Source organism: Ovis canadensis, chromosome 3 (genome assembly GCF_042477335.2).
Source record: "Ovis canadensis isolate MfBH-ARS-UI-01 breed Bighorn chromosome 3, ARS-UI_OviCan_v2, whole genome shotgun sequence".
In the NCBI taxonomy this organism is placed as follows: domain Eukaryota; kingdom Metazoa; phylum Chordata; class Mammalia; order Artiodactyla; family Bovidae; genus Ovis; species Ovis canadensis.
This window is the reverse complement of record NC_091247.1, coordinates 105,133,607-105,158,599: the sequence shown is the minus strand read 5'-3', so window position 1 is coordinate 105,158,599 and position 24,993 is coordinate 105,133,607. Positions and strand designations below refer to the sequence as shown.

Here is a 24,993-nt window from a genome sequence, read left to right as displayed (position 1 = left end):
TCACCACATGCACAGGCGAACGGCCACACCCACCGCACGTGGCCACACCCACAGCACATGGCCACACCCACAGCACATGGCCACACCCACGGCACATGGCCACATTCATAGCTAACGGCCACACCCACAGCACATAGCCACACCCACAGCACATGGCCACACCCACGGCACATGGCCACACCCACGGCACATGGCCACACCCACGGCACATGGCCACACCCACAGCACATGGCCACACCCATGGCACATGGCCACACCCACCGCACATGGCCACACCCACCGCACATGGCCACATTCATAGCTTACGGCCACACAAGCTTGTACAGTCATTCACACACACATTTCTAGAAAAACTGCAAAATATATTTATCCCTTTCTGGTTTTTAGGGACACCCAATATCAGACAAGAAACTAGAAAGAAGAATGAAATAAGTAGATCGTTGCTTCCTTTATTTGAGGACAGGAAGTAGGAGCTAAAGAGATGGGGGGCAAGATTTACAGAACAGGATTTTTGCTGTGACCCATTCATAGAGAGCTATCAATTTAGAGGGTCTTACTGACAAAGAATGCTCAAACTACCGCACTATTGCACTCATCTCACACGCTAGTAAAGTGCTGCTCAAAATTCTCGAAGCCAGGCTTCAGCAATACGTGAACCGTGAACTTCCAGATGTTCAAGCCGGTTTTAGAAAAGGCAGAGGAACCAGAGAGATCAAATTGCCAACATCCGCTGGATCATGGAAAAAGCAAGAGAGTTCCAGAAAAACATCTATTTCTGCTTTGTTGACTATGCCAAAGCCTTTGACTGTGTGGATCACAATAAACTGTGGAAAATTCTGAAAGAGATGGGACTACCAGACCACCTGACCTGCCTCTTGAGAAAACTATATGCAGGTCAGGAAGCAACAGTTAGAACTGGCCATGGAACAACAGACTGGTTCCAAATAGGAAAAGGAGTACGTCAAGGCTATATATCGTCACCCTGCTTATTTAACTTATATGCAGAGTACATCAAGAGAAAAGCTGGGCTGGAAGAAGCACAAACTGGAATCAAGATTGCTGGGAAAAATATCAATAACCTCAGATATGCAGATGACACCACTTTTATGGTAGAAAGTGAAGAGGAACTCAAAAGCCTCTTGATGAAAGTGAAAGAGAAGAGTGAAAAAGCTGGCTTAAAGCTCAACATTCAGAAAACGAAGATCATGGCATCTGGTCCCATCACTTCATGGCAAATAGATGGAGAAACAGCAGAAACAGTGTCAGACTTTATTTTGGGGGGCTCCGAAATCACTGCAGATGGTGATTGCAGCCATGAAATTAAAAGACGCTTACTCCTTGGAAGAAAAGTTATGACCAACCTAGATAGCATATTCAAAAGCAGAGACATTACTTTGCCAACAAAGGTCTGTCTAGTCAAGGCTATGGTTTTTCCTGTGGTCAAGCATGGATGTGAGAGTTGGACTATGAAGAAAGCTGAGCACCACAGAATTGATGCTTTTGAACTGTGGTGTTGGAGAAGATTCTTGAGAGTTCCTTGGACTGCAAGGAGATCCAACCAGTCCATTCTGAAGGAGATCAGCCCTGGGATTTCTTTGGAAGGAATGATGCTAAAGCTGAAGCTCCAGTACTTTGGCCACCTCATGCAAAGAGTTGACTCACTGGAAAAGACTCTGATGCTGGGAGGGATTGGGGGCAGGAGGAGAAGGGGACGACAGAGGATGAGATGGCTGGATGGCATCACTGACTCGATGGACGTGAGTCTGAGTGAACTCCGTGAGTTGGTGATGGACAGGGAGGCCTGGCGTGCTGCGATTCATGGGGTCGCAAATTGGAGTTCATCCCATACAACAGGGCTTCTCTGGTGGCTTAGAGGTAAAGAATCCACCTTTCAAGCAGGAGACACAGGTTTGATCCCTGAGTCAGAAAGATCCCCTAGAGAAAGAAATGGCAGCCCACTCCAGTATCCTTGCCTGGAAAATCCCACGTACAGAGGAGCCTGACAGGCTACAGTCCATGGGGCCACAAAAGAGTCGGACACGACTGAGCAACTAAACAACAACAACCCATGTAATAAAGTCAGATTGTTTTGTCAAATTTTATTTTGGTTGCCTTGTGGATTTTTGTCCATATGACAATTAAAGATGGAGAAGGCAATGGCACCCCACTCCAGTACTCTTGCCTGGAAAATCCCATGGACGGAAGAGCCTGGAAGGCTGCAGTCCATGGTGTGACTAAGAGTCGGACACAACTGAGCGACTTCACTCTCACTTTTCACTTTCCTGCATTGGAGAAGGAAATGGCAACCCACTCCAGTGTTCTTGCCTGGAAAATCCCATGGACGGAGGAGCCTGGTGGGCTGCTGTCTATGGGGTCGCACAGAGTCGGACACGACTGAAGCGACTTGGCAGCAGCAGTTAGAGATACTGCCTCATGCTGAGACAGACCTGGGACCTGGGCCCCTTGGCTGCAATGCTTGCACCTGTCTACACCTCTCCTCAAACAGCACAGTATATAAAGACACAATACTGGACTAAAAATGACTGTGTGCGTGCTCAGTTGGGGCAAAATTACAGAGAAAACATACAAAGAGACCAAAAAACCCAACTGCCAATTTTGAAGAGCCTGGAGAAAAAGCAGGGTGTCGGGAGCAAACACAGGATACTGAGCATACCCCCTGCACACACCACCTCACGGGCAGGCAAACCGTCTGAGCCATCCCTCTGGCCTGACCCCTCGACACACCCGTATACGCACCCCGTGTAAGGAATCGGCTTGCCCCCACCCAGGGAGTGAGCAAGCAAGAGAACCTGATGCCTGCTCTCACCTCCCCCTGCTGCAGCAGGGGCCCCAGTAGAGCCTTGCCTGAATTTCTTGTCTGGCCTCTGGTCAGTTTCTACTGACTGGGGAAGATCAAGAACCCTGGTTGGTATCAATGCCAGCACCAAGGACTCGGCTCCCAGAAGGAGGTCCAGCACACACAGTGCCCTCCTGCCCCATGGGGTGATGCACCAACAGAGACCTCTCTTAAACCCATGTGCCTGCTGCAGTTCAGAAGGACCACAAGATGGTGGAGGTCCTGTTCTCACCAAGCTTCCCCAAAGCATTAAGTCAATAAGCGCACCTCAAATGTCTCAGCAGCGTCCTCCCAAGGTAGGTGCTGTGCATGTGGTGGTATTAGACTCAGGGAGGCTGAGCATACATCCACCTCCACTAAAACTCAGACACTTCCAAATCTGAGCACCTCTGGCTAGAGAGTGCTCACAGTGTGGGTGAGCATGGTCTCGGGAGGAAGACGAAGGAGGGTCTGCTGGGTTCAACTCTTCTGCCCACAGAACCGCAGAACCACAGGAAGAATCCTCACCTGTGCAGAGAAGTCAAAGGTGGCTTCAGTCTGGATCCCTCTGACGTTGCTCCCGTGGCCCCTCTCGGTCATTGCAAACATCCCCGTGTATTTCTGCTCCTGGAGTTGACCGGGTGTTAGAAGGGAATCAGCTAGTCAAATGGCTGCTCTAACTGCCGACCTCTCAGATCATTCTCTCAGAGGACAGGATGGCTGGATGGCATCACTGACTCAACGGACGTGAGTCTGAGCAAACTCCATGAGATGGTGAAGGACAGGGAAGCCTGGCATGGTACAGTCCACGGGGTTACAAAGAGTCAGACAGGACTGAGCGACTCAACAATTGAACAACAGATCATTAAGAACACCGGCAAGAGAGGGAATAGTAAGTTGGAGTTGGAGATATTATAAAAAGTCTGGTGACAACTAGGGTGATAACAATATGACAGTCCTGTGCGATCTAAAAAAGGGAGTCAGGATTCTCATTTCAAAGCTCTGGCTGACACTAATTCTATATTTCATTTTCTTTTTCTGCAAACACACACCCCTAACTACTGTGAAGTTTTGCTATCCACTCCAGTATTCTGGTCTGGAGAATTCCATGGACTCTATAGTCCATGGATCAGAAAGAGTAGGACACGACTGAGCGACTTTCACTTTCATCTTCATAGAAACTGTCTAAGGTGGCCCATGTCATACCTGGAGAGGCTGAAGCCACTGAGTTATGTGTGCTGGGCCTCCGAGATTTCTGATGGCCCCACCGAACAGCCAGTAAATTATTCCACACTGGAAACAAGCACAGTACAGGCCATTGTTAGAAACAGTCAACAACTTAATGACGACCGAACCCACTGGGCAAAAGCCATTCAAGGAACACCGATCAGCTCATCAAGCTCTACCTTCGCCCCACAAGCAGCAAGGCATCCACGCCCTCCCCCTCACGGCCTGGGCAGGCACGGCTCTCGGTTCCCCTTTGTGCAGAGGCCACCCCAGCAGCACAGCGCATCCGTCCCCCATCCTCAGGGAGGCCTGGTTCACCCCATCACTCTGCCTTGTCTGAAAAAAGGGAAAGTGTTAGTCACTCAGTCATGTCTAACTCTTGGCAACCCTACTGACTGTAGGGTCCATGGATTCTGTCCTCTGTCCATGGGACTCTCCAGGTAAGAATACTGAAGTGGGTTGCCATGCCCTTCTCCAGGGGATCTTCCAGACCCAGGGAATATAACCTGGGTCTCCCTCACTGCAGGCAGATTCTCTACCATCTGAACCACCAGGGAAGCCCCTGCCTTGTCTGCTCAGGGTTTAATTTGGTGCCTGGTAGGTCGAAGTTAGGCAACAGCCTTTGTGCACTGATCCCAGGTGCTGACCCCAGCCTGGAGAGTCCCTGAGAAACAGTCTGCAAACAGGAAGGTGGATGGAAGAGGTAAGGCTACAGCATGAGCAGGCACTGGGCTCAGATGAGGCAGGCTAGACTGTGGGACCTTGCACACTGACACAGTGCCTGCGTTTCCCCATCTGACAGATGCAGTGGATGGTGAGCCCTCCCGCCTTCCAGGGTCTGAGCTCCACACACTCACTGCCTATCACAACCATCCCAGGAGAAAAACACAATTCCCCTCACTTGATAATTGGCAATTCCCCTCACCAGGCTTCCCTGGTGGCTCAGACAGTTAAGACTCTTCCTGCAATGCTGGAGACCCAGGTTCGATCCCTAAACTGGGAAGATCCCCTGGAGAAGGGAATGGCTACCTACTCCAGCATTCTTGCCTGGAGAATTCCATGGACAGAGGAGCCTAGCGGGCTACAGTTCACGGAATTGCAAAGAGTCAGACATGACGAAGCAACTGACACTTTCACCTCCACTTCCTCACTTGACAGATGAGGACAGTGAGGTTCAGGAGAAGGAAGTGACCTGTCCACAGCTGCACCTGAGGAAGCACGCAGGGCTGGGGTTCAAATCCAAGCTGCCTGACACCTAACAGCCCTTTGTAGCAAGGTTCAGTAAGAGGCAACTGCCAAGCACTTTGGTCAAGAGGAAGAGAAAGAAGAAAAGGAAGGGTGGCTTGAGCAGGGCCGTTTGAAGGGAACAGGGGACTGAGTGCAAAGACAGAAGAGCTCAGGCGTTCAGACATTTGCTGTGCTTGCCATTCAGCATCCCTTCATAGGAACACAGCCCCAGCTTTCCTCTTGGGAGCCCTCTTCCCCCAGATTCAGTCCAAGTGGCTTGTGGCTAAAGTCAATCTCCAGTCCAGCTTTCAGATGAGCCTGGGACCCAGGACTGGCCACTCTACATAACATCGTGGCTAAGGGGATGCTTTGGGATGAATCCATGATCTGAGTGGGTCCTATTAGACTGGTCACTGGACACAGGAGTCAGCTATTAGAGAAGAGAGACTTCTCTTATTGGAAGTAATGGAACTTGGAAGAAGGGAGGGTAGGGATTGCTCTTGCCATCAAGAGAGCTGGTGAAGGAAGCCAGTGCATGGGGGTCAAAGCGAGGAGAAGCTGAGAGATGAGAGGGACCAGGTCCCACACACCCACATCTGAAGCAAGCTGGACCCTGGACTCTTTGACTACAACAGCCAATAGGTGACTTTTTCTGGGGTCACTGCAATGGAATGCATCCCAGTGGACACAGTGACCCCAAGGAAGACCGTGCAGGTAAGTGGCAGAAATAGCATCTTCACATGCTCCCATCTGAGAACTGTCATCAGCCTCTGCTGGGGCCCATACCCTGCACCACACGGGTGTAATCAGCCTTACGCTAACTTCCAAAAAGGCCACTTCATCAAGTCGAAGTGAACCACTTGACCAGCTGAAATGCTCTGACATCACCACGGATGAATTTCACTAATTACATGTGACACGTGAGGCGCTTTGCATTTGGAGAGTAACCAAACGTCCTTGGAAGAGGCTGAGTACCCTGATTTCCCAGTTCCCTGCTCCTTGCAATCACTGCCGACCCAGCAAGCTGCTTTTCCAACTCCAACCCAGGAAAATGGAACCCATCCAAATAGCCCTTTTTTCCCCCCAAACCCTCTTGGAAATCAAGTTAAAGAAAAATATTTTTCTAAAACTAAAACAGGTTGAATTTTCTGCCCTTAAGTCTCTTTGGCTGGTGGCTAACGTGTTCTTTATGGTGTATTGTTTTCCTAGGTTTTACATTTTTTCCTCCTTTTTAGAAAGACAGGAAATGAGTTGGCTACCTTTTGAAAAACTCCATTCACTAAATGCTACTAGTAGGAGCACTGGGCTGGGTGAGTGAAACCTGCAGGCTTCTGGAAAACCACAGGAGTTGGGCTTCCCTGGTGGCTCAGTGGTAAAGAATCGGCCTGCCAATGCAGGAAACAGGTTCAATCCCTGATCCAGGAAGATTCCACAGGGCGTGGGCAACTAAAGCCTGTGTGCCAGTACTACTGAGCCTGGGCTCTAGGGCCCAGGAGCCGCGGCGACTGAAGTTCGCGCACTCTAAAGCCTGTGCTCCGCACCTAGAGAAGCCACCACAAGGAGAGGCCAGCACACCGCAACTAGAGGGTCATCCCCGCCCACCGCAACTAGAGAAGGCCCTCACAGTGACACAGACCCAGCACAGCCAAAAATTAAAGAGTGTTCTTAAAACTGCAGGAGTTAACTGAGGCATTACCTGCGAGACCCCGATCCACACGGTCTGTTCAAACACGGGCCTCTTCCCCACGTGCTGACCAGCACGCCGTCGCCAAAGCCTCAGTCTCCAAAGAGCAGGGAATCTGACAGCTGGGGAGGCCCTTGGGGGACTCTCACAGGCAGCTGCCTGGCCTGCTGTACTCTGAGCAGGGCGCGGCACCCAGCCAGGTGGGCAGGCCCAGGTGCCTGGCCAGGGCATGGTGGTCAGATCGCAGTAAAGGGCACGAGAAGCGGAGGTGTTTGGGGAGGATTCTGGAGACAGAGCTGGTGGGTTAGACTCGGGAGGTGGGGGCAGTGTGAAACCTGGTCTTTGACCCGAGTCTTCAGATAGATGGACGATCATCCATTGCAAGGAAGGAGCCTGCAGGAGAAGCCAGGCAGGAGGGGGTGGATTCCCTAAAACAGGGATGCTGAGCTGGAATGGAGAAGGACGCGGAGCCACCACGAGGAGCAGCACCAGGTGTCCCCGTGACAGGGCACCAGCCCACTGCTGCCAACACTGCCTGTGAGAGTCCTGCTCTGGCTGGACCCCAGCCCACCTCAGGAGGCAGGATACAGAGAAATGCTGGGAAAAGCAGCAGCAAGGAAATAAATCAGGGAAGCGGGAGGCAAGGGACATCTAAGGAAAACCCTAACTTTAAACACATGTACACGCGCCGAAGAATTGATGCTTCTGAACTGCAGTGTTGGAGAAGACTCTTGAGAGTCCCTTGGACTGCAAGGAGATCCAACCAGTCCATTCTGAAGGAGATCAGCCCTGGGATTTCTTTGGAGGGAACGATTCTAAAGCTGAAACTCCAGTACTTTGGCCACCTCATGAGAAGAGTTGACTCATTGGAAAAGACTGATGCTGGGAGGGATTGGGGGCAGGAGGAGAAGGGGACGACAGAGGATGAGATGGCTGGATGGCATCACCGACTCGATGGACATGAATCTGAGTGAACTCCGGGAGATGGTGATGGACAGGGAAGCCTGGTGTGCTGCAATTCATGGGGTCGCAAAGAGTCCGACATGACTGAGCGACTGAACTGAACTGAACACCTTGTACTGCTTGTTTGAGAAAGACCCCTCTCTCCTTTCTCACTTCTCTGGAGGACCACAGACACAGCTCCAAGGTCAAGTGCAGGGAATCATGAGCGCAACAGGCCCAGGGCGGGTTGGTAGCATTCTCCAGTGGCCACAGTTGGGAGCTGGGAACTACGGTCAGGACAGGCTGACGGGCCCAGGGATATGGCCTCCAGCAAGGCCCTTTAGCTCCCAAAGAGTGGCTAGGAGAGCCAACCCCTGGGCAGGGAAAGCTGAATGAGCTGGGTCTGGGAACAAAGGTTCGTCCCTCCTCCACCCACTAGCTGAGCCACCATCTGGCAGCCCGCTTGGGGAAGGCCCACGTCAAGAGCTGCAGCCCCCCTCCCCCCCACCACCACCACTTACATAGCTCCTGCAACCTGCAAGGCATGGCCTGGAGCTCCTCCTGGGCACCATCGGCTTAAAGCTGAACCAGCCTGTGACTGGGCATCAACACCAGCTAGCATCACCATCCTCATAGAAAACGAAGCTGCAGGAGTATGATGGGACATCTAGGGCCCTGATGGAGATGTCTCGGAGTTGGGACATGAACACACATCATTCTGACCATCTCCCTGACGCCACGGACCTGCCAGGTCTCTGATGCGTGCGGGAATCCAGGTCCTCCCTACGTGATGGTCAGACAGCAGGTCCCCTAAAGAGACTTCAAGTGCATTCAGATTGTTTCCATTTCAGAAGCAGATGGGAGGAACTTACCTGGTGGTCAAGTGGCTAAGACCCCATACTCCCAATAAAAGGGGTAGGTTTGATCCCTGGTCAGGGAACTAGATCCCACATGCCACAACTAAAGATTCCACGTGTCCCACAACCAAGGACTGCCATAGTCAAATGAATAAATATGTTTAAAAAAGAAAACAAAGAGTAGATGGGCTATACCGAGGCACTGCAATCGGTTTTTGAAACAATGGTGACCCCGCAAAGGACAGTGCAATGGACTAACTTGTTAGGCCTTCACCCAAAAACTCCTCTATTTGTTTCTGTGCAGTCGCTAAGTCACGTCCAACTCTTTTCGACCCCAGAGACTGTTACCCAAAAGGCTCCTTTAGTCCATGAGTTTTCCTGGCAAGAATATTGGAATGGGTTGTCATTTCCTCCTTCAGGGAATCTTCCTAATGCAGGGATGGAACCTGCATCTCCTGCATTGGCAGGTGGATTCTTTACTGCTGAATCACCAGAGAAGCCCAGAATTCATATGCAGAAGCTTTAATCCCCAATGTGGTGTTAGGATATAAGACCTTTGGGAACTAACTACATTTAAATGGGATCTTTAGGATGGGGCCCTCATGATGGGATTAGTGCCCTTACAAGAAATAGCAGAGTGCACTCTCTCTCTCTCTCTTTCTCTCCTTTTTCTCTCTCTCTGTCTCCCCAACCCTGCTCCTGAAATGTGAGCGCACACAGAGAAGGTGGCTGGCTGCTTACAAGCCAGAAAGAGGGCCCTAACCTGGAACCGAATCAGCTGGCAGCTAGATCTTGGATTTCCCAGCCTCCAGACCATGAGAAAGTTAATTTCTGTTGTTTAAACCACCAATTCTGTAGCTCTTTATCATGGCAGCCTACGCAAACCAAGACAGAGTGAGATGATTCAAACAAGGGGAAACAGGAGCTGTCATGGGGAAGAAGAAAAGGAAGCAGATCTCGATTCTTTTGGCTGTAAGTTCATCCAGATTGCATCAGCCTGTTTGGCGGGAGACCTTGGGCTGGCTCCCAAGTCAGAGTGAGATTCAAAGCCCTCAGCAGAGAAGGTCTCTCTCTCTCTGGCACCCCTCTCCCTTTCCCCACCCCGTCACTGTGAGTCGCTCTCCAAGCAGCCCTTGGCTCAGCCAGCACTTGGCTGTGTGAGTACAACTGTGTTTGTCCAAAGCACTTACGGACACTTGGAGCTGCTGGATGATGCAGACTCGGAGGAAGAGAAAAAGGCGCTCAGGTCTACAGGGTGCAGATAATGCTGATGAACTGATGTTCAGGTTGACGGCCAGCTCAGGTGACCAGCAGAGCCACAGGGGCCTTGGGCTGGCAGTGAGATGTGGGGAGGTCGTGACCAACCCAGGACTCACTCACCCATTCACCATGCACTGCCTTCCCCTCACCGGAAGTCTCCCTCCATCACCAACAGGAAAGGCAGATGGGCTGGACCAGGGGCATAACCTACACCTTCCGCTAACTGTCTAGGGTATCCGAGCACAAGGTAAAAAAGATTACCCTGTATGTAGCGCTTTCCTGGTGACTCAGCAGAAAAGAATCCTCCTGCCACTGGCTGTCACTGCAGGAGACCCAGGTTCAATTCCTGGGTCAGGAAGATCCCCTGGACAAGGGAATGGCAACCCACTCCAGTATTTTTGCCTGGAAAATCCCATGGACAGAGGAGTCTGGCAAGCTACAGTCCATGGGGTCGCAGAGTCAGACATGGCTTAGCAGCTAAACGATAGCAACAAACAACTCACATGAGGGAAAAGCAAACAGGGTTCATTGTCATTATTTTTTTTACATGGACCATTTTTAAAGTCTTTATTGATTTGCTACAATATTGTTTTTGTTTTATGTTTTATTCGTTTTTTTTTTGTTGTTGTTGTTGTTTTTGGCCATGAGGCATGCAGCATCTTAGCTCCCTGACCAGGGATTGAATCCACACCCCCAACATTAGAAAAGAGAAAGTCTTTACCACTGAACCACCAAGGGGAAGTCTCTAATCATCATTTTTGTTCAATTTTCCAAGTCTTTTTATTATGGTATAATAATAACATAAATGTTATAACATAAAGCTTGCCATTTTAGCCACGGTTATGTGTACAGTTCAGCAGGATGAACTATACTAACAGTATTATGCAACCATCAGCACTACTTCTAAAACTGTCTCATCCTCCCAACAAACTGCCCATTAACCAACAACTGACCCTATTCTCCTCTTCCCTCAGCCTCTGGGAACCTGTAATTTACTTTTTATCTCTATAAATTAATTTGTCTATTCTCAAATGTTCATATAAGTAGAATCATACAGTATTTGTCCTCATGGATCTGGCTTATTTCACTTAGCATATTTTCAAGATTCGTGTTGTAACACGTACCAGAACTTCATTCATCTTTATGGCTGAGTGATATTCCACGGTACATTCTATATATTAGACAGTATTCTGCTTATTCATTCATGCACTGGTGGACATTTGTTTCTTTCAGCCTAGGAGGCACTGTGAAGAAAGCTGCAATGAACATCGGCATACAAGGATCTATTTAAGTCCCTGCTTTAATTCTTCGGGGTACATTACTAGGAGCGGAACTGCTCGATCGTACAGTAGTTCTACATTTAACCTTTTGAGTGACTGCCAAACAGCTTTGATTCTATGCATTATTTAATATTCATGTCTTGACACTTCCTCAGTTCAGTTCAGTTGAGTTGCTCAGTCGTGTCCGACTCTTCGCGACTCCATGAATCGCAGCGCGCCAAGCCTCCCTGTCCATCACCATCTCCCAGAGTTCACTCAGACTCGCGTCCATCGAGTCCGTGACACTTCCTACATAGCAAGAACGTAGACAGAGACAGTCTCCAAGGATTCTGCCCTCTAGCAGTGCTAAGTGACATACAGTAGACACGTGAATAAATACATCGATCCAAAATGGGTGCACACCCAGACAGACGCTGTAAGGTACAAGGACAGATGACAACATGTAAGTGGGCTTTAAACTTCAGGCTTGGGCTTCCCTGGCAGCTCAGTGATAAAGAATCTCCCTACCAATGTAGGAAACAGGGGTTCCATCCCCGGTCCAGGAAGACCCCACACGCCGTGGAGCAGCTCAGCCTGTGCGCTACACTACGGCGCCTGTGCTCTGGAGCTGGCGGACTGAACTGCTGAGCCCACGCGCAGCAAGCACGGACGCCCAAGTGCACCCAGAGCCCACGCTCGGCAAAAAGAGAAGCCCCCGCCAAGAGCAGCCAGGAACCAGGGCAGCCCGCGCGCACCACAGCTAGAGAAAAGCCTGCGCAGCAGCAGAGACTCGCGCGGACAGAAAGAAAGAAAGGAGCTTGAGGCTGGAGGGAGGTTTCCCTGGAAGAAGGACACTCGAGCAGGGACTTGAGAATGAGCGTCAGGCAGGTGAAGGAGGAGAAAGGATCCTTCCAGGATGACAGCGTGAGTGGTACAGATATGGAAACAAGGGACCGAAAGGCCAAGACGGCGGGTCTCCCGGGCGGGACCATCCGGCACAGAGGCGTCTGCAGAGGCGAACGTCGGCCCGGCCATGTGACGACCTGCGAGCCAGCTCAAGGGCTGCAGGCCTTTTCTAAACCACAAGAGGAAGAGGTCTTCAGTAGAGGACTGATGTGATCAGAGGAGCACTTTTAAAGGTCTGTTTCTTTAAATCTATTCAAATTTCCTTCTAGGATACTCAGGAGTAAAACTTTTTTTTAAAGTCTTCTATTGTGGGAAAATTCAAACAACATAGAAGGGTATCATGAACTCAACAATGCCCAGCTCGCGGTCCATTTTATTCATTTTTCCGCCATTCTACACCCCAGGTGATCTCAAAGTTTATCCCAAACATCCTGTCACTTCATCCCTAAGTATCTCCTAAGCCTCTGTCAAAGGTAAGGACTCTTCTTAAAAACATGATCTTAAAACCATTATTTCACCTCAGATACAATAATAATCTTTTAACACTGCCAGAGAGCCAATGTTCAAATCTCCCCAACTGATTCCTAGTCTTTCTTTACAGTTTGTTGTTTGAATCAGTGTCTACTTGGTTGGCCAAAAAGTTCATTCGGCAAAAAGAGAAGCCCACGCCAAGAGCAGCCAGGAACCAGGGCAGCCCGCGCGCACCACAGCTAGAGAAAAGCCTGCGCGGCAGCAAAGACTTGCGTAGACAGAAAGAAAGAAAGAAAGAAGTTCATTTCTGTAGCATCTTGTGGAAAAACCCTAAACGAACAGTTTGGCCAACCCAAGAAGTAAGGTCCACACATTGCAACTGGCTGAAATGTTTCTTCGGTCTGCTGGATACCAGAAGCTGCCCTTCCCTCATTCGCTCAAACATTCCCTATGCAGTTCTGTGCGCCTGGCTCCGTGCAAGACCCTGCAGGTGCAGACAAGCAGGTGTCCTACCCAGAGAGTGGGGACGGCCTATGGAGGCTTCCCCATAGAGACCTGCCAGACAGAAGCGGGGGGCATGTAGCAAAAGGACCAGCTGAGGCTCATGAGTCTTGAGCAGGATCCTCTAGGATTTCTGAGAGGAGGATCTATTTGAGCATCTGAGCTGACTTTCTTCACTGCGGAAGCCACAGCCAAGAGAGAAGAGACTCTGCCGGGCTGAAATTGTAGGGAAGCCAGCTTCCCCACAAACGTCCTCACCTTGGGATGGCATTCACAGAAGTCTTCATTTTTAATTTCTGCCGCTGCATGCTAAGTCACTTCAGTCGTGTCTGACTCCTTGAGACCCTATGGACAGTAGCCCACCAGGCTCCTCCGTCCATGGGATTCTCTGGGCAAGAGTACTGGAGTGGGTTGCCGTTTTCTCCTCCAGCGGATCCTCCCCACCTAGGGATCGAACCCAGGTCTCCTATATTGTAGGCGGATTCTTTACCATCTGAGCCACCAAGGAAGCCCGTTTATTCCTACTCATATAAATGTCTATACCACAGAAGACACAGAGCTTGCATCTTGGACTCATCAATGGCTTCTTTTTTGATCATTTCCTCTTCATGTTCTAATCATAACTTCTCCCCTTTGGGGACATCAGAACTGGCTGTCTGCATGCAGACACTTATTTGGAGATGCAGTGGCATCCAGGGAGGGAGAGAAGGTACATGCAGAGCCACATGCCTGCTGGGAGACTTAGGGCATCAGGAGAGGTCACAGCACTCATGCCTTTCAAGCTATTCTGTTTACCATCCTTGGTGAGCTGGTACATGCAAAACAAGTCTACAGCATGATGCCATTTTGTACCCATTTAATCAGCAAACATGGAGAAGTGTAGAAGAAGTATGTAAGAATTCCAAGTGTTGTTCCACCCAAAGGAGTATTATTCAGTAGTTGAAGACTCAGGAGGATTTTCTGGTGGTCCAGTGGTTAAGAATCCATGTGCCCATGCAGGGGGCATAGGTTCAGTTCCTGGTCCAGGAAGATCCCATATGCCAAGGGGCAACTAAGCCCGTCACCACACCTACTGAAGCCCAAGTGCCGAGAGCCTGTCTCCGCAACAAGAGAAGCCCCGCCACGAGGAGCCCGCGCACCACCACCAGGGAGTGGCCCCGCGCAGCACAGCTGGAGCAAGCCCGAGCGGCAACGAGGACCCAGTGCAGCCCACATAACTAACGGCAAACATGAAAGGAAAGGAAAGGAAAGGAAAATAACTGACTGGCATAAATGCAGTAAATCAACTGCATCAACTGGCATCAATGCAGACCCAGTAAAACTGTACAGAAAGAAAAGCAAAGAAAAACAAATACGGGATGGAATACAGTGGCTGAAGAAGAGCTCAAGATGTCTGGGCAGGTGTACCATTTTATAAACATCTCTTGTAGGAACAGACTGACACCTATGGAACTGTTTTGTTTTCACTCCTTTTCATTCAAAATTATCAGTTCCTGGGACGCCCCTGGGGGTCCTGTGGTTAAGCCACTAAGCTCCCAACGCAGGGGCCCAGGTTCAATCCCTGGTCAGGGAATGAGATCCCGCACACCACAACTAAGACCTAGCGCAGCCAGATAAATAAAAAATATAGTGAAATAAAACAAAACTCGCAGTGCGTGAAGGGAGGGAGGCCCAGTGACTTTCACCTTCACTCCTGTGGCCATGTCCGCTATGGAGAGGACTTCTCCTATGACCAGGCTCCGACTGACAAAGTTCCTTGTCTTCTCCACCTGAAAACATGACAGACCCAATGTCAAGATATCCTTAAATCCCGACCATTTAAATTAACATTTTTAAAAATTATAAACATGTTACTTTTACAATTTAAAACCTCCAATACTTTTATTAAGCGATTTTTTAATAAAAAATAATCCTATCACCCTACAGAAGTCAATGTTTTCATCCTTATAAATTTTTTTTTTATTTAAGTATAGTTGATTTACAATACTGTGTTAGTTTCAGGTGTCCAGCCAAGTGATCCAGTTATATTTATATAAATGTATTGTTGTTGTTCAGTCGCTAAGTCATGTCCAACTCTTTGTGAACCCATGGACTGCAGCACACCAGGCCTCCTTGTCCTTCACCATCTCCTGGAGTTCGTCCAAGCTCATGTCCATTGAATCGGTGATGCCATCCAACCATCTCATCCTCTGCCACTCTCTTCTCCTTTTGCCTCCAATCTTTCCAGGCATATACCTCTATTATTTTCCATCACTGTTTATGGTAAGATATTGAGTCTAGTTGCTTGTGCTATACGGTAAATCCTAGTTGTTTATCTGTTTTATATATAGTAGTGAGCATCTGTTCATTGGTTTTTAATGCGATCATCTGGTCTCAGACCACAGACAGAGCGGTTAAAGAGTCTTTTCTCACATAATGGGAAGTCAACTACCCCTGCATGGAGGCCAGCCCTGACTGACTTGCCTTTGGCCTCAAGTGGCCTTAACCAAGTTTGTCCCTGGGCCTCCCCTCAACAATTCTCCATGACAACTCACCAATACTCCCACCAACAGCGAGAGCCTGGCACAAGTCCAGGCTTCATGTCAAAACAGAGGATTCAGAAGGTTTGGGAATATTCTGGATATAGGAAAAGCACTATTCTTCACTTTTGTTTCTAACCACAGACCATCCTTGGGCTTCGATCAGTTAAAAACCATGACGTCTGGTCCCCCTTTGTGACCCTGTCTTCCACTGCTGTGGACAGCAGCCTTGAATCCCAAAGCTACACAAGCACGCTCTTCTCCACCAGCAAGAAGTGCGGCAGGACAAGAGCACGACTGCTGTTTCATTTTAAAACTTCAGAGGCAGGTGGAGTTTCTGCCAAAAGTAACGGGCCCTTGCCTGTGTAAATTCCAATTACCCATTCTTGGAATTAATGCTTTTTTTTTTTCTGGCCGTGCCCCCACATAATGTGGGATCTTAGTTCCTGGACCTGGGATGGAACTTGTTCCCCATGAGTCGGAAGCTTGGAGCCCCGACCACTGGACTACCAGGGAAGTCTCAATGCTAGCCGTTTTGACTCACCAGTCTCTTCTGAGATGCACCCCACAAAACTCGTGCAAGCTGCCCACGTGCACGAGTGTATACATGTGTGCTGTGTGTGTTTGTACATGTGTGTAAACTACGCCCCACCAGGGCAGGAGGAGCCTGTCTTCCTTGGATGACTCGGTTTCCACACTGGCTTAAGCTCTCTCCCCAAACATACTACTTTCCCTCCTATAGGTTTTCACAATGTTCCTCTCAAGCTTTATTAATTTTCTCAAGCAGCAAACTGTCAAGACTTATGACTCCTAGCATGGCTGCTACCCAGTGCATCTTGGATTGATTATTTCCTAAAATACCTCCAAGGCTGGAGCACGTACCAGTGCCTGGCTCCAGCATCACTCACACGGGAGGGCTCATTCCCAGCAAATAATAAAAAACAACTGTAGTGGATATTTGCGGGCTTTTTCAGAGGGTCCCTAGGTCCTCTGTCCTGTGGGTCCCCACAACGACCCTTCATAAAGGGCTGAATGGGGCAAGACGTGCCGACCCCATATCATGGATGGAAGAGTCTAGGCTCAGGGACGTCAAAAGACTTGTCCAACAAGAATCACCTAGTAAGTGGTAGAAGAAGGGCCAGAAACCAGATATTCAGTGTCCTCACAGGGACCTCTTGCTCCCAGTCCTCAATGCCCCTCACTGTGGAGCCTGGAGGAAGCCCGGGACTCTGGGCGGCCCAGTCCCAGTCACCAATAAACTCTCTCCTGTATCACCAGCCTCATCTCCAGAAAGCATGTGACACCAACATGTCCCAGTCCCCAGGTGACTTTGCTAAGAATCACCCCACTCACTTCATTACAACAGCCCCTTCTTCCCCTTAAACCACATGCTCTGCTGGAGGTTAACCTAAGCCATCGGGACCAGGGAAATCCCTCAGCATCTCCAACCAGGCAAGGTTTCGCCATATTTCATTCTCTGCGTTTCCACCGTGGATGGGGCAGCATGACTTGGCCATCGGTGGGATCCAGCTATGGTCACTTTTCCACACATAAAAGTGAAATGAATTACCATCACATCTCCTAAAGAACCAACCCCAAATGTAGCCATCCTGGAGCATAATAAATCGATTGTGACAGTTCTTTTCCCTCTCGAGTCTCTGCCAGGACAGAGATCTTTGCTGTCAGATCCTATGGGCAAAGCCATAGAAGTCTGCCATTAATGCTCTGATGTTCACTCAAGCATTCATTTCGGCTGGTCCATTTCAAGACATCGAGCAAAAGTTTCAGAATGAAGACGAGGCTTAATTTGATGAATTTCCTTACTGGCATACACTTTTAACATCTTCTCCATACATAAATTCTCCCTTTTCTTCAGTTCTTCTTTCATTTTCCTTTGATTTACTAATTGTTCTTAAATAAAGAATGTCTAATATTTACAAGGTCCCCCCACATTCAATTGGCAGCATACAGAACTGCCCATGCCAGTAATGATCAATCAAGTAATTAATGCATTTTTCGACATACATTCTTGCAGTATTTCTACTGTATCTATATATTCATTTAGGATGATTGAATATATTCAAGCCAAACTCAATTCCCATATCAGACTATTACCTTATAGTAATTTTAAATTATAATCGTTCCATAAATGTATAGAGAATATACTCAAACTTCTAATTTATCCTAAATTATACTCTATGATATTTACATTTCTGCTTAATAAATTCAGTCTTAAATAAAAGGAAGGTAATTTCCCCTAAAATAACCTTCATTTCTTTATAAAGCACTTGATATATCAGACCTTCGTGATACAATATTCTATTACAAACCAAATTCTGCAAAAATGTATATTTTTGATTTTATAAGCCCAGAGAGTCTCCAAAAGACAAATATTCCTTCTTCTTTAACTAAAATCAACTTGATTCAACACTGCACGGGTGTCTATAATCTGAGCTTTCTTTCCTCTGATATTAAAAGACCCTTGCTGTCCCCTTCATAACCCATTGGCAAGCCCTGTTAGGAGCCAAGCCAAGAGGACTGGGCAAAAATAGGTTCCTGATCTTAGTTTTCTAACATCAGTCCCCAAACTGGGATATTTGCTTATTCTATCTTCTGGTTTCAATTTCCCTAATTTAGTTACATTTAATCAGTCTTACTGAATACATAGTCAATACCAGATGGTCAATACTGAAATCAGGTTGATTATATTCTTTGCAGCCAAAGATGGAGAAGCTCTATACAGTTGGCAAAAACGAGACCAGGACCTGACTGTGGCTCAGATCATGAAATCCTTATTGCCAAACACAGACTGAATTGAAGGAAATAGGGAAAACCACTAGGCCATTCAGGTATGACATAAATCAAATCCCTTAGGATTATACAGTGGACGTGACAAATAGATTCAAGGCATTATGTCTGATAGACAGAGTGCCTAAAGAACTACAGATGGAGGTTCGTGACATTGTACAGGAGGCAGTGATCAAGACCATCCCCAAGAAAAAGAAATGCAAAAAGGAAAAATGGTTGTCTGAGGAGGCCTTACAAATACCTGAGAAAAGAAAAGTAAAAGGCAAAGGAGAAAAGGAAAGTATACCCATTTGAATCTAGAGTTCCAAAGAATAACATAAGAAACCCTTCTTCAGTGATCAATGCAAAAAAACAGAAGAAATCAACAGAATGAGAGAGACTAGAGATCTCTTCAAGAATATGAGAGATACTAAGGGAACATTTCATGCAAAGATGGGCTCAATAAAGGACAGAAATGGTATGGACATAACAGAGCACAAGATATCAAGAAGAGGTGGCAAGAATACACAGAAGAACTATACAAAAAAGATCTTCCTGACCCAGATAATCACGATGGTGTGATCACTCACCTAGAGCCAGACATCCTGGAATGCGAAGTCAAGTGGGCCTTAGGAAGCATCACTACAAATAAAGCTAGTGGAGGTAATGGAATTCTAGTTGAGCTATTTCAAATCCTAAAAGATGATGCTGTGAAGGTGCTGCACTCAATATGCCAGCAAATTTGGAAAACTGAGCAGTGGCCACAGGACTGGAAAAGGCCAATTTTCATTCCAATCCCAAAGAAAGGCAATGCCAAAGAATGCTCAAACTACCACAAAACTGCACTCACCTCACATGCTAGCAAAGTAATGCTCAAAATTCTCCAAGCCAGGCTTCAACAGGACATGAACCGTGAACTTCTAGATGTTCAAGCTGGATTTAGAAAAGACAGAGGAACCAGAGATCAAATTGCCAACATCTGCTGGGTCATCAAAAAAGCAAGAGAGTTCCAGGAAAACATCTACTTCTGCTTTATGCCAAAGCCTTGGACTGTGTGGATCACAATAAACTGTTGAAAATTCTTAAAGACATGGGAATACCAGACCACCTGATCTGCCTGCTGAGAAATCTGCATGCAGGTCAAGAAGCAACAGTTAGAACCAGACATGGAACAACAGATTGGTTCCAAATTTAGAAAGGAGTACGTCAAGGCTGTATATTGTCACCCTGCTTATTTAACTTATATGCAGAGTACATCATGAGACGCGCTGGGCTGGATGAAGCACAAGCTGGAATCAAGATTGCTGGGAGAAATGTCAATAACTTCAGATATGCAGATGACACCACCCTTAAGGCAGAAAGTGAAAAAGAACTAAAGAGCCTCTTGATAAAAGTGAAAGAGGAGAGTGAAAAAGTTGGCTTAAAACTCAACATTCAGAAAACTAAGATCATGGCATCCAGTCTCATCACTTCATGGCAAATAGATGGGGAAATATTGGAAATAGTGAGAGACTTTATTTGGGGGAGGGGGCCCCAAAATCACTACAGATGGTAACTGCAACCATGAAATTAAAAGACCCTTGCTCCTGGGAAGAAAAGCTATGACCAACCTAGACAGCATATTAAAAAGCAGAGACATTACTTTGCCAACAAATGTCCATCTAGTCAAGGCTATGGTGTTTCCAGTGGTCATGTATGGACGTGAGAGTTGGACTATAAAGAAAGCTGACCGCCAAAGAATTGATGCTTTTGAACTGTGGCGTTGGAGAAGACCCTTGGGAATCCCTTGGACTTCAAGGAGACCCAACCAGTCAATCCTAAAGGAAATCAATCCTGAATATTCATTGGAAGGACTGAAGCTAAAGCAGAAACTCCACTACTTTGGCCACCTGATGTGAAGAACTGACTCATTGGAAAAGACCCTGATACTGGGAAAGATTGAAAGCAGGAGGAGAAGGGGATGACAGAGGATGAGATGGTTGGATGGCATCACCAACTTGAAGAACATGAGTTTGAGTAAGCTCTGGGAGTTGGTGATGGACAAGGAGGCCTGGCATGCTGCAGTCCATGGGGTCAGATGAGTCGGACATGACTGAGCGACTGAACTGAACTGAATACATGTCCTGTATTATAATACACCTTCAATTATTTTAGGAAGAAAACGAACCAGAGTAAAACATACAAATAGAATAAGTAAATGGGCTTCAAGGATTCAGTCCTCTGGGGCCGGCTTTAAACAAGACTCTTGCCTACTGGGCCACCTAGTCCTGACCCTCCCTCCAAAATGGGTCCCAAGTCTGTTCACTTCTTACATCTCCCATCACCATCTTGAACCTGGCCTATTCTAACAGCCTTCCAGCTGGCCTCCTGTTGCACTCTGCCTCAAATATCACCAGGATGATCTTAGTATTAAGGCAAAATTTGCATACAGTGAAATGCAGAGAGCATCAGTGCATGAGTTCTGGTCCATCATCTACCTGTGTAACCATCACACCAATTAAGATCACGCAACGTCCCTGTGCCACCTAGAAAGTGCCCTCATTCTCCTTTACAGGGTCACCACCCCCAGGGGCAACCACTGTTCTCTTTTCATCAATATGCACTAGCTTCTCCCGTTCTTGAACTTACAAAAATGGAACTGTACAGCATGTACTTTCGTATCTGTCTTCTTCTGGGAAAATAAGGCATCCATGTTGTTTTGTGTATCTGTCATTAATTCTTGTTGGTGGCTGAGTAGTTTTCCATCTGCAAATGTGCCACCATTTGTCCAATCCCTTATTGACGGACATCTGTGTTGTTTTCAGCTTGGGGTTATTTCAAGTAAAGTTGAGGTAAGCGTTCATGAACAAGTCCTTGTGGGGATATGTGTTTCCATTTCTCTGTTGTAAACCCCTAGGAATGCAACTGCTGGTTAAAGGGTTGTAAGGAAGTGCTGAACACCTGTGCAAAATGACTATACCATTCTCCACTCCGACCAACAGTATGTGAGGTTTCTAGTTTCTCCAAATCCTCATCAGTACTGTCTTTCCCTAGGGTCAGCGACTCTCAAGGGCTTGTGATGCGTCTCACTGTGGGCTCCCTGGTTTGCTGGCTGGCTGGCTGCGTTTGTTTGGCTGCACCAGGTCCTCACGCCCAAGTGAGAACTCTTAGTTGCAGCATATGGGATCTCGCTGCCTGGCCAGGGATTGAACCTGGGCCCCTACACTGCAAGCTCGGACTCAGAGCCACCCACCACCTGGAAAGCCTCTCATTATGATTTAAATGTGCATTTCTCAGATGACTAAAGATGCTGAGCACATTTTTCTATGCTTATTAGCCATTTGGTCCCTTTTATAAAGGCTCTGTTCAAGTCTTTGGCCCATTTTTCACATTGAACAGTTTATCTTTTTAGCATGTAGCTCTAAGAACTCTTTATATGTCCTGGGTACAGGTCTTTTGTATCTGGACATAATTTTTTTCAGATATATGCATTGGAGGCATTCTTTCCTGGTTTGTAGATTGTCTTTTTCTTCTCTTCACGATGTCTTTTGACGAACAACAGCTTTTAATTTTGATAAAGATCAATTTATCAGTTCTTTTTCTTTGATGTGTTTAGCATTTGACATCCTCTCTAAGAAACCTCTGCCTTCTCCTTTGTTCTTCTACCAACATTGTAATTGTGGAATTTACGTTTAAGTGTACAATACATCTCAAATTATTTGTGTGTGTAGTGTGAGGTAGGGATCAAAGCTAACTTTTTTCCTATAAGTTTATAAGTCACTCCAGAACCATTTATTGAGAAGATTTTTATTTTCCCATTGAACTGCCGTGGCAACACTGTCCAAAAATTTATTGATCACACATATGTGGATTTATTTTAAGACTCTCTATTCTGTCCCATTAATTTATGTGTCTAACCTTATGCCAATACCACATAATCTTGAGGCACTTTGAACAAGTCTGGAAATCAAATAGTGACAGTCCTCCAAATGTGTCCTTTTTTAGAACTGCCTTAATGATTCCAAGTCTTTTGCATTTCCATATACATTTTTTGAATCAACTTGTAAATTTAGATCAAGATACTATAATACTTTCAAAATAAGCATTACAGGACTTCCCTGGCAGTCCAGTGGCTGAGACACTATACTCCCACTGCAGGGTGCATAGGTTCAATCCCTGGTCAGGGAACTAAGATTCCATGCTGTGCTACGTGGCCAAACACCAGAAAAAGAAAAGACGCATTATAATGTGCTTCCCTACTCCCTCTTCCCAATCCAGCCTTGAGAAAACCCTCCTGTGACGGCAGTTACCTTTGCAAAACAAATCCAGGATTCTCACTGCGGCCCCCACATCGGACCCTTCTTGCTCTCAGCTGTTCCTATTCTTGGCTGATTCTCCCCTAAGGCCACAGAATGGGGTCACTGAGCACAGTGCTGGGAGAATTCTGCAACAAAGGCTGCCTGTCGCCGCTGTGCTTCTGTCCTCCCCAAGGGCCCTGACTACCCCAGGAAAGCCCAGCAGAGGAATGACGGAAAATGACATTCCCATGGCTCTGTCCAAAGACACTTTTCACCTGTCACAACATCACTGCAGCATTTGGACAGCTTCAGATTTTCCAAATTCTTGCCTTAAATTTAATGCCTCTTCTCTTGGCAGCATATGCTTCCTACCAAACTCCTAGCTGCCTTGGAAATTTTTATGATGATTAGTGTAATCATATAATTTACCAATACTGACAGCACCCATTGAAGAATGTACCGTATTGACATTACCAGCCTGATTCACGAGCTTACTTAGCTCTTAATGGGAAGTGCATTATTTTATATGAATTTTAACGGAAAAGAGTGATGGATTGTGTACCTTGCAACTTTACCAAATTTGTTTATCAGTTCTAACAGTTTGTTAATGGAATCTTTAGGGTTTTCTACATTAAAAAATCGTATCATCTGTGGACAGAGATAGGGTTCTTTTCCAGTTTACCATGCTCGATTTTTATCTCTAACATCGACAACCATCTGACATAAATTTACTTTTTTATTAGTTTGCTGCCTAAAATGTAAACTCCGTAATGCAGGAATATTTTTGCCTGTTTTGTTCACTGCCTCTCAAACTACTTTGTAGTAGGTATTCAATAAATGATCGTAAAATGAATGACTCACCTCTCTTGGCACATAGCAGGGACTTAGCAAATGATAACAGATAATCACTATTGTTATGTTTAACATAATAGTTCAATGCAAGAAGAATCATTGTGCCTTAAAATGCGAAATTTCCAATATGCAGGATGGTTTCCAGTGCAATAAATAAATAGCACCAAGCCCACAGCTGCAGTGGAGTCCCTGGGCGGGTCCTAGCTCACCCCCTGGCCCACCCTTGCAAAGAACCCCTGCAGCCGTCACAGATGACAACCCTGTTCAGGTGCCAATCTACACAGAGGAACTTCTGTAAACAGGCCCTCACTCTGTCCGGTCATCTCTGCTCAAATCCTCCAGGGCTTCCCACCGGGTCAGGGCTGACCCAACCAAAGTGCTGGCCAGGTGGCCAGGGCCCAGGTCATGGAGCTGGAGCTGGGACAGGGCCTCCTGCCAGAGACAGCACGCAAGGCCCAGCGCACGGCAGCCTGTCAGGCCCCCACGTGCTGGTACAAACAGAAGCCTGGGGGCCAAGGGCAGAACCAAGGCCAGGGTGTGGGAGCCAAGAGCGCAAAGGAGTCAGGGACCAGTCCCAGGGTGGGTGGAGCAGGTGTGCCTGGTCATCGTGATGGCAGTGGTGGGCAACAGAGCAGGCCTGGGTGGGGCCAGAGGGGTGGGGGACAGCCTCAGCCCCCTGGCATATCCCCTGCTCAGGTCCTTTTCTGCAACACGCCGACAGCATCAGTGTACTGGCGTCCTGGAAAAGACTGCTCCTTTTCTCAGGGTTCATGAAGAAAGCAATAGTGATCCCCACTCCCTGATGCCTTCTAAGGGGAGCTGACTTTTGAAGCTTATTCCACTCCAGATCTGACCACCCCTTGCCCCAGATATGTCTCTAAATATAAAAATCCAAACCATACCAAACAGACACTATCTAAAATCCTGATTGAAATAATAATTACAGTATGGCGGTGGTTTAGTTACTAACTTGTGTCCGACTTTTGTGACCCCATGGACTGTAGCCCACCAGGCTCCTCTGTCCAAGGGATTTCCCAGGCAAGAAGAGGCAAGAATACTGGAGTGGGTTGCCATTTCCTTCTCCAGGCTCTCCAGGGTCCTTCTCCAGGGTTTGCCATTCCCAAACCTGGGTCTCCTGCACTGCAGGCGGATTCTTTACCAACTGAGCTATGAGGGAAGTCTCTAAAATTCTCATGGAAATAATCATTACAGTATAATAAAGAATAATTTCATTAGCCACATATGGATGTGAGAGTTGGACTATAAAGAAGGCTGAGTGCCGAAGAATTGACGCTTTTGAACTGTGGTGTTGGAGAAGACTCCTGAGAGTCCCTTGGACTGCAAGGAGATCCAACCAGTCCACTCTAAAGAAGATCAGTCCTGAATAT

General features: G+C 47.4%; 1 protein-coding gene across 1 annotated transcript in view; it reads right to left on the bottom strand.

Annotated features, from left to right (window-relative positions):
* The window catches only part of ACOXL (acyl-CoA oxidase like), a 366,969-nt gene that overhangs the window by 310,199 nt on the left and 31,777 nt on the right, over positions 1 to 24,993 (bottom strand). The window contains exons 3-5 of the mRNA XM_069583969.1: positions 14,856 to 14,939; positions 4,043 to 4,129; positions 3,365 to 3,463 (exon numbers count right to left, since the gene is read on the bottom strand). Coding sequence (XP_069440070.1) covers positions 3,365 to 3,463; positions 4,043 to 4,129; positions 14,856 to 14,939 — 270 coding nt within the window. The remainder of the gene's footprint in view (positions 1 to 3,364; positions 3,464 to 4,042; positions 4,130 to 14,855; positions 14,940 to 24,993) is intronic.